The 11,055-nt window shown below is 38.6% G+C and overlaps 1 protein-coding gene across 1 annotated transcript in view; it reads left to right on the top strand.

The window, feature by feature from the left end:
• LOC115217119 (serine/threonine/tyrosine-interacting protein) overlaps positions 1–11,055 on the top strand; it is a 36,640-nt gene that overhangs the window by 7,867 nt on the left and 17,718 nt on the right. The window contains exon 2 of the mRNA XM_029786722.2: positions 3,880–3,981. Coding sequence (XP_029642582.1) covers positions 3,925–3,981 — 57 coding nt within the window. The 5' untranslated portion in view covers positions 3,880–3,924. The remainder of the gene's footprint in view (positions 1–3,879; positions 3,982–11,055) is intronic.

Below are 11,055 nucleotides of genomic sequence, written 5' to 3'. Positions count from 1 at the left end.
TAGATATATGAATTGAATTTGATGTCACTATCCTCATTTGCACCTCTCGCCATGAGGTAGGTTCATCTGGGACTCTCAACAGGAAGAGGTCCAGTTTTGATTTGAAAACACCTATATCCACTTTGTGTAGGCCCCTCAGGCTCTTTGGGAGAATATTAAAAAGCTGTGGGCCCCTGAAACCCAGGCTGTTGCAGTAATTGGCTCTGAAGCGTGATGGCATTGCTGGGAGATTTGGTACTGTGCAGTGTTGACCCATTCTGGCATTGGTGTAGCTTTCAGTGCCAAAATTTGACATAATTCCTTCCATGATCTTCCAGATGTATATTACTGCATACCTCTCCTGCCTTCACTCCAGGGAGCTGTTTCAGCCTTTCCCAGTAGCTGAGCTGTAGCAATGAGACAATCTTCTTTGTGAAGCTTCACTGGATTGCTTCAAGTTCTGCTGTTAATTTTACACTGTTCGGTGACCATGGCTGGGAGCAGTAATCCAGGTGGCTAAGGACAAATGTCCTTCAGAGGACCATCATCGTTTCCTTATCTCTGGTTCTGAATGTTCTTAGGATCCAGCCAGCCAGTCAATAAAAAACTCAATAAATTCATGTCAATAATGTGAGCCATATGCATTAAATATTTCCCTGAGAAAGGAGCCAATACACACAAAAACGTCATTCCCTGAGACAGGAAAATACTCATGCGGAGGAGAATAATGATCATTTAAACAAACACCTTAATGACAGTGTGAGATCCCATCTGACAAAGGAACTCTTTGTGATAGAAAATAAACTCAAAATCTCCCATGAAAAAGAAAGAGAAACCTGAGCAGTTGAAAATATAAAAAGAAATCCTAAAGCCTTCTACACGTTGGCAAAGGAGTCTACGTCAGTACGCTATAAGATAGAGCCACTATTTGGTAAAAATGACTCACTAACTGCAGACCCAAGGAAGATAAGTGAAGCACTAAATAAACAATTCTGAAGTGTTTTCACTTCTCCAATGGAAATATGCAAATAAACAAGCCAAAGGAGTTTTTCAATGTAATGAATCTATTAGGCAACAATCGATTACGTCAACATCACAGAAGAGGATGTAATATTGGTTATTGATGAGATGAGATCAAACGCAGCAACAGGCCCAGGTGGACTCCTGGCTCTTCTCTTAAAGACATGTAAAAAGGCTTTAGCAAAGCCACTGCAGATACTCTTTCAGAGTTTCTTTGCATGTTGTAAACTCCCCAACATGCTAAAAGAGGGTATAATATGCCTCGTCTATAAAGGAAGGAGGAGAGCAGATGCTAAAACCTACAGGTTCATCCCTCTGACCGCACTTGTTTGCAAGACAATGGAACACATTGTCAGAGAAAGGTTAATCATGTTCCTAGAAGAAAACAACCTCACAAACAAGCAACCTGGCTTCCGTCCAGGAAAGAGCTGCCTCACACAGTTGCTGCAGCACTTTGACTGGGTACTGAAGCAATGGCTAAACCAGTCAGCTGTAGATGTGATATACCTCAACTTTGCCAAGGCCTTCGACAAGGTTGATCATGGCATGATATGCCACAAGCTGCGAAACCTTGGTGTTACCGGGAAACTGGGTGAGTGGCCACATGATTTCCTGAAAGACAGGAGTCAGATAGTAGTAGCCAATGGTGCTCACCCCGAGGAGACACCAATTCTCAATGGAGTCCCACAGGGAACTGTACTGGGGCCACTACTATTTATGGTAGCCCTCTCAGACATGCCCTCCGTGGTACAGTCAGCCAATCTGACCAGTTATGCTGATGACACAAAAGTATTGCAGGCAGTTAGGAAGGACATCATAAAACTTCAGAAAGACCTGAACGAAGTCTTCTAATGGGCTAACAAAAATAACATGCAGTGCAATGCTATGAAATTTCAGGCACTCCACTATCAGTCCAACACCAGGCTAAAACCAGAATACACTGGACCAGAAGGTAATATGATCCCAGAGTCAGAGTTGGTGTGTGACCTGGGGGTTCACATGAGCAATGATGCAACATTCCATGTGCATATTACCAAGATTGCAACACTGTGCAAAAGAGTGGCTGGCTGGATTCTGAGGACATTCAGAATCAGGAAAAGGGAGGCTCTGCTACTCCTATAGAAGACTTTTGTTCTCAGCTGCTTGGACTACTGCTCCCAACTATGGTCCCCAGAGAGTTTGGAACTTGAAGCAATCCAGCACCAGTACACAAAGAAGATTGACTCGATGCAAAAGATGGGCTACTGGGAGAGGCTAAGGGAGCTGAGTCTGTGTTCACTGGAGAGAAGACAAGAAAGATATGTGGTGATATATATTTGGAGGGTTTAGCTCTCAATTTTGACAGCTATACCAATCCTCGAACTGGATGGCACTGCATCATACCAAAGCTCCTTTCTTACCTGTCTAGAATAAGGACACAGTACTGCAATAGTCTGGGTTTTAAGGGCCTGCAATTGTTCAACATCCTTCCAAGCAACCTTAGAGATCTACATGGTATTGATGCGGAAGTTTTCAAGGAACGTCTGGACAGGTTCCTATCTGGTACCAGATGAACCCACAATGCAGCAAGAGATGCAAAGAAGAGCAGCTCTGTCCATCTTGCTACTTCACCAAAAACAATATTAGAAACGTTTAAATATTTGTTGTGCAAGATTTTTTATGTGAAGTCGTGTGTTGAAACAGATATTGTTATATTTCGGAATGGTCATATTGCCAGTTTAGCCAATAAAAACACACGCACTATATATTTGGTGTTATTTTGCTTCAGTGATATTTATTTTTTACATTAATCTTAATCTTATTTCGGCCAAAGTTCTTTCACCACACTCCTGTGACCGCATCAGTGGTCCTTTGTTTTCTTCTCACTTATTTGTGTCTCTCCTTACTAACCGTCAGCCATTATGATAGAGTAGTTGTATACTGTCAACTTAATGTGACAGTCCCATGAAGGGAATCACACCACTGCTATTTAGCCCTAGGAAGCATCGACGCTTCCTGTTGGCCTTGACACATTTCCTGTGTCCTTATGTTTACAAGGGAGAGACAAGCACCTCCACCCAGCTAAGCCTTACACACATGTGTGTATGTGTGTAAGTGAAAAATTTCGAGCTTCTGTGGGATTGTGCAAATGTCTGGTTTTGTGAGTGTATAATACATTTGTGTATGTCAGAGGACTAAGATATGTGGCACATTGTTGTACTCAAGTAGACATGCCCACCACAACAGAATTGAGTTCTTAAAACCAAGGTGCCATCTAAAAAGCATTGGTGAGGGTGCTGGTGCCATCTAAAAAGCACCTAGTACACTCTGTGGAATGGTTGGTTTTAGGAAGGGTATCAGTCATAAAAACCAAGCCAAAACATTATGGAACCTGGTGTGACCCCTGGCCTCGCCAGTTCCTCTCAAGCCATCATGAAAAATGGACGTTAAATGTTGATAATGATGATAATAGACAAATACCAGCATATGAAATACCACACAACATAAATTCTTGATTTATTAAAATTATTTCTGCCTTTAGAGGATGCCTCATAATTATTAAATAGCAATTCAGTCCAGCCCACATATGAGAAGGGGAGATAATCTCACAAATCACGAATGCTCCAAAGTTAACATGCCATTCAAAAAAAAGGACAAGCTTATTGTCTGGAGATAAGAGAACAGTCATGGACATGTGTTTCCAGTAGCCAAGGGACTTTTAGAAAAAGAGTAGAAAACAATTATGGCCTTGATAGTTTGCATAATTTAAACAAAAATGGGCTAACAAAAATAACCCAGAATGGCCTGTACACACATACTTATACAGATGTGCCTGTCTTTATGCATTTGTATGTATGCATATCTTTGAATCTCTTTTTTTTCTCTTTTTCACTAATACAGCACATTTCTGGATGACAAAGCAGACAATTAACACACGAATCAACCATGACGGATACTGCCTGTCCATTGCTGACTATTCTAGATGAGAATGATCGAGATGTTGTAAGTTTTCTTATTGTCACTTGTTTCAACCCTGCATTTCAAAGTGTGTCTTGCAAGTACTTGGTACCCTCACTTATGCTGGTGCCATAAAAAAAAATCACCAAATTATCATCATCATCGTTTAACGTCCGTTTTCCATGCTAGCATGGGTTGGACGGTTCGACCGGGGTCTGGGAAGCCAGGAGGCTGCACCAGGCTCCAGTCTGATCTGGCAGTGTTTCTACAGCTGGATGCCCTTCCTAACGCCAACCACTCTGAGTGTAGTGGGTGCTTTTTATGTGCCACTGGCACAGGTGCCAGGGGAGGCTGGCAACGGCCACGATCGGTTGGTGCTTTTTATGTGCCACCGGCACGGAAGCCAGTCAAGGTGGCGCTGGCATCGGCCACGTACAGATGGTGCTTTTTACGTGCCAGGGGAGTTGTTGGCATTAGGAATAGCATCCAAAGCAGACACTGGTGCTTAATGCAAATCTCTGGCTCATTGGTTGCTGTTGAACTGTCCAGCCTATGCCAACATTGGAAAGAGACATTAATAATAACGATTTATATGCATGGATGGGTGATTCTCTGTTAGTTTTAATAATGAAGTTTTGGTTATTCTCTCAACTGAATTACCTGCTCATTAAATTAGTCTGTAAGTGGCTGAGTATTCCACAGACATGTATTTTTAATACAATTCTCTTGCAGAACCAGTTTGAGAATTGCAATAAGGCTTTACATTCAAATTACAGGTACAATCTATCTGATGGACTTCTCTTTAGTTTCTGTCTATCTAATTTTACTCACAAGATATGTATTACCCTGATGCTAAAGAAAGTAACTTTTGCTTAAGATATATATGTGTGTGTGTATTTACACACACATATACACACTTATATACATAGATGCATACATATAAATGTGTAAGGAATCCTAGCTTGTTAGGTTAAGGCTTCTAATTTGGTTAGTTGAAGTTGTCTTGTTACCTTGGTGTAGTGACTGGCATGACTATCTGGCTTACAAGAGACACAAGGTTCAATTCCTAAGTGTAGTGTCAAACTTTTTTCCACCATCTGTATCAGATATATGTATATGTATACATATATATATAATACCACACTTTGATAGAGTGTGGATTGAATCCCCTTTAACACATTCATTTTATAATCAATGTATTCATCATATACATAACTTCTCACAAACATAATTATTTAATGTTTGAAGCAATATGAATAACGCAGCACAATGATAACATATGATAGCCCCACCCCCTTTCCAGTAAAACATTCTCTGACTGCTGTTAATGGCCAAAACTTCAGAGTCAGCTGTAATATCTTTACAATCAAGTAACCACTTTGTCCCTGCCTATACACCCACACACTACCATTTCATCTAGAAGATATGGTCTGGAAATGGTGATGGTTCATGGAACTTTACTGTTGCAAAGAAACTATGAAGAACTCATAAGGTAAAAAGAGCACTCAGAGAGTGCAAACCTCCACCAAGGCAACACCAATGTCCTGTCAACGATTATCTGGAGATGATTATTAAAATGACAATATCTGAAATAAACTCAACCGTTCTCACAAATGAGAATACTAAAAATGAACCCGACTGCTCTCAAAAATTAAGTAAAAAGAACCGGAAGAATAATCCAGAATCCTTGTCAGGTACTGATCGATACCAATGGTAGTGATGCTGTGTGTGTGTCGATTGCAGTGTAAACAGGGACAGTTTTCTCTATGAAAGCCTTTTTTAGTCTATCCACTGATATAGTGTCTTATAGGTTTATAGTGAAAAATTTATCCATGCGTGAAAGAAAACGGAAAAGACCTGCATATGGGGCTGTTAACGGAGGTTTAACAACATTGTTGTGCACAAAAACATAGGTCCAAGAAATAAAGCTTCCTTCAAGGCAGAGCTAGAAATGCAATTGTCAAGTAGGTAAGAGGTTTTAAACAGGAGCAATATATTCAAAATTGGTAAAACTAAAAATTGTCAAGGATAATTTTAGTTTATTACTGTTACTGAATATGTTAGTGTTGTTTAATTTCTGAGCAACGCCGCCATACATGGAGACCCTGAGCGTGCTTTCAAGGGAGATAATCAGAGAAAGACTTGAAAGTGAACGCAAGATCATAATACTTCATGTAAAGTAAATGTAACAATTAATCCCGAATCCTTGTCCGGTATCAGATTGATCCCAAAATTGAATTAGTTTGTGCCAGTTACAAGGCCAAATATACCTGAAAGTTTCATCCGAATTCATCCAGCAGTTCTTGAGACATTTTGTCTACAGTTAAACAAACAAACAAACATGACTGAGAACAAGACCTCCGCCTTCACTAAGGCGGAGGTAATAAGACAAAAAAAACCTCGATAAAAATTATAAGACTTGAACACTTAAGTTTCTCTACAATGCTCACACACACTCACACATAAAAGTACCAACACTGTTTGGTCTTATCTAAATATATGAATATGGAAGTTGCATGTGATGTGTTTAATAGTTTTTGTCTTGCTGTGAAAATATAACCCATGGATAAATCACAGGAACTTCTCTGGTTATGATGCTGATACTATATGTTAAACTCGGTATCAAGTAGACCCAAATTCAAATAGGACTTGATTGTGATATGTGATAATAATGAAGTTATTCATCAGCTAAGTGATGTTTCAAACATTGAAATAATCCTATGGAACTGTAGTAATAAAGATTCTGTGTGGTTGAGAAGCTTGCTTTCCAACTTTGTGGTCTTTGGTTCAGTTCCACTGTGTAGCACATTGGGCAAGTGTCTCTTGCTATAGCTCCAGGCTGACCAAAGTCTTATCAACACATGGTGGTCATAAGTAAGCATCACCATCATATAGGTGATGTTGTTTCTTTCCAGTCTTTTATGGAAAACAGGTCTGACTATGGGGAATATTACCTTGTCTGGAAACGGGTAAGGATTGATAACTGGAAGGACATCGGGCTGCAGAAAATTTATCTCAAATTCTGTCTGATTCGTGCAAGCATAGAAAAGTGGATGTTAAAATGGAAAGGAGATGATGCATAAAACATCTAAGAAACATATATCTATGACAATCGAGATCAATCAATGTTATAACATTGCAGTAAATCCAGTAAAGGATTTTTGCATGTATACACATAATTGGCTAAAACAAATATTTAGAATACACATATACATCTATATATATATATATCCATCCATATCCAACCTATGTTGGCATGGAACATTAAATGAAGATGATATATACATATATATAATAATGATGATGATGATGCTATATATATATATATATATATCATCATCATCATTTGTTTTAGCATCCACTATCCCATGCTCTTCCTGTTGCCAGCTCTCACCTGTTTCCAAGTAAGGTAATATTTCCTCATGACTGGATAAGTTTTCACAGAAGATTGAAACGGCAGTTGTGATCTGTAAGTTGAATTATGTGATCTGGTTTTGATCCGTAGTTGAAAATATTTCAACTGTTCAATTGGAAGGAAGTTGAGACAGATCAGAAATAAATTTTAAGTAATTTTAAGATGTGTAACTCAATGAAACCTCACAATGGTGTAAAGATGTTGCAGATATGAAATATTTTGTAACCAACTGAACTGTAGGGAACATTGCAGATTTTGTTGAATATAGGAGGAAGTTAGCCTGGTGGTAAAATTGAACCCTGAACTGCAAGCTAACTGAACACTGATAGTACCATTTCTGTGGTGTTATTGATGTTTAAAGCCAATTTTTAAAAATTTATAAGTTAGTCACAAGAAGAAGAAATGTAGCTTTGTCCTTTGCAACTCCATCTAGATGGAACTGAATTTCTTTCATCTGAGAAATCTGGTGAGACAGAATATTTATTGAATATTACTATCACTTCTATGAAGCAAGCTTCAGTAATGGATACATAAGTATACAAAACAGGAGCAAATAACAGAGCTTCTTACTACGTATTTATGAACCCTTGTCTCCATAATAATACTAATGCTAAGAATGTATGTATGTTTTAACTTTTTTGTTTTTAAGTACAGTTGACTGGAATGTTACAGCAAATTATGGCTATGTATAGGCAGAAGCCAGAAGCATGACTATGTATAGGTACAGGCAATTGTGTATATCAGTGCAGGCAATAGCTATGTAGTTAAAAAGTTCATTTTGGAACCAAGTGGTTAGGAGTTTGGTCTCATTACTTAAACATCAGCTGATGTTCTATAGCTGTGAGTCAACCAGTGTCTTGTGAGTGAAATTCGTAGAAACTAAAGAAGCCTTGTGTGTGTGTTTCTACATGTGCCTTTGTGCATGAGTTCATATTTCTGCTTGGCACCACGTGTTTGCTGACTGTATATCAAATAGCAGCCTTGCTATAAATACAGATGGTGTTGTGTGCTTGCAGTCAACCTTGAAAGCATATTCAAACTTATTGACATGTCTTGATATGTTGCTCAATCTTTGTAAACAAAAACAGGCCCATAACTAATGCCTGAACTGTTGTTCAATAGACCAGGGAAAATATTACCTTGCTTGAAAATGTGTGATGGTTGGCAACAAGAAGGACATCTATTTGCAGAAAATCTACCTCAACAAATTCTGTCTGACCCATGCAAGTATGGAAAAGTGGGTGCTAAAATTATTATAATGATGAATGCTCTTACCAGTTCAAGTCAATAATAATTATTCGATTTAAAGAATGATGAGAGGCACTCGCTATAACTGTTTTTTTTTATTTTCAATCACAGTGCAATTGGGATAAACATTTTCCAATGTATTTTTATGGTTCTAAGACAGTAGAGTGTAATACAAACGTGATTTGTAGTAAGTTGGAGCAATCATGTATTGGTTGTGGGCAGAAGGTGGTCTTTTTAAAGGAAATCTTTCAGCTTTGACACACAGCTGGTATGTCAAGTTGTGTTCTAAATATCACAGCAATAGTATCCATGGTAACCACTGTCTGAAATTGAGTCAATGCAGGCCAAACTAGCTGAAGAAATTAGGACGCAAAACAGTAATTAAGTAAAATAAGAGTATAACTTGACATAACACACTAAAGAAGGAAGTTTAATGCTAACAAGCATTTCACTGTGACCTGAATCTGATTACATTACTTCATTACTCTGGGATTGTTTTAAACCAATATCTATTTGAATGAACCAGTAAAGAAACCTCTGTTTGGTCATTAAACTTGCTAGAAATAATAGCCAAATCTTTGACATATATCCTACCATTTTTAAAAAGGGAGAGACCCATTGGACAGTATAATCTCAGGCTTCTGTATCTGTTTTGGCATGGTTTTTATGGCTGGATGTCCTTCCTAACATCAACCACCCTGCAAAGTAGAGAGTGCTTTTTACATAGCACCAGCACAGGCGAGGTCAGTTTGGCATGGTTTTTATAACTGGATACCCTTCCAAAGACCAATCACTTAATGGCACGGACTGGATGCTTTTCATGTGGCATCAAGTAACTTGTAAGACAGGGGATCTTTGAGAGGGGAGGAGACATTGTAGGGGTGATCTTTTGTTAGATGATGAAATGTTTGAATGAGACAGAGAGGCAGAAACAGATATCTTACTTTAGAGGAAGTACATGGTTATCCAGCCACACAGAGAGAAACATCACAACACTGATTACAGGTAAATTAGCAACAAATCACAACATTGTTCACAAGTGTTTTAGCCATAGATGCATCAAAACATTGATTGGAAGTGACTTAGCCATGGACATGTCACTATCTCTGTGTCCATGGATAATTGATTTATCTACATGCACATCACAGCAGTGGTTTTAGCTTATACATTGTCAAGCTTTCAGTTTTTATTTATCTCTTTATAAAGACTTGGCCAAACATTGGTGGTGGGGACAGCACCCATGAATTTTTTTGGTAGTGTCTCTGTAATTGGTATGAGGACAAGAGGAAGTTATCACTTGATAGGAGACACTGTCCTGAATTCATGCAGCAGAATGGACTCTGCTAAAGACATCCAGGGATCAGGTGTGGGTGTCAAACTGGACATGGACTAGGTTAGCATCCTCATTAATTTGGCTGCAATTATAAGGATTATGGCCAATTTCTAAAAATAGGTGTTGCTGTGTGGTTAAGAACTTCAGTACCTCTGCATTACAACTTGGACAAGTGTCTTCTACTAAGCCTTGTGAGTAGATTTGACAGATGGAAACTGAAAGAAGCCTATCGTGTGTGTCTGTGCATACAAGGAGGTATTGAAAAGTTTCTGGCTTTGAGGGTATTGTGAAAGGCCTGGTTGGAGGCCCAACCATTCGAGTTCTTTTACAGGGATTAGAAAAACTGAAGAACCGGTGCAGTAAGTGTGTGAATCTGGGAGGGGAATATGATGAATAAAATCATCATTAACTGATCCTCCTGTATTTTCTTTTACCTAAAGCCAGAATTTTTCAGTACCATCTCGTATATAGTGTGTATGTGCATATATGTTGTGTGTGTGCATATTTGCCTCTCCTTTTCTTGTCGATGCATGATTTTTGAAAATGAATGTCACCGTCATATAGGCAGTATCATTTACTTTCATTATTCTGTAAAAAAATATTTGTCCATGGAGATTATTACCTTGCTTAGAAACAGATGAGTGTTGGCAACAAGAAGGGCATCCAGTTATAGAAAGTCTGCTTCAGTACATTCGACCTGACCTATGTAAGCATGGGAAAGTGAACGTTAAACAACGACGACGATCATAAACTTGGACTTGTTTGTGTTACAGAACTCATAGGATGGGATATCTGACAGATATTAGACATGCGTGTCTCTCAATCGTAATGTTTGATTAACTGGCTATAATTTTAATGTGGAACAGGCACTTGAGGATATATTGACGGATCAGGTTTTTGGGCTGCAACCTAGAGTGACGATTACTTAATGTTTCTCCGTTAGATGTCTTTAATAATAGAAGTGAACTGAACTGAAAGGGCTCAAATTACGCATTTATTTCTCCTCTTCTGTGGAATTCACCTTTCGTTTTTGCTTGTCACTGATACCCTTGACAAGTAAAAAATGTCATTCAATCAGTTCTCCTGTTCTCTTTCTGTAAGATATACTACTTACAACTTCTTC

The sequence above is a fragment of the Octopus sinensis genome, linkage group LG11, assembly GCF_006345805.1.
Source record: "Octopus sinensis linkage group LG11, ASM634580v1, whole genome shotgun sequence".
NCBI classification, from domain to species: domain Eukaryota; kingdom Metazoa; phylum Mollusca; class Cephalopoda; order Octopoda; family Octopodidae; genus Octopus; species Octopus sinensis.
This window is presented reverse-complemented; position numbering and strand designations above follow the sequence as displayed.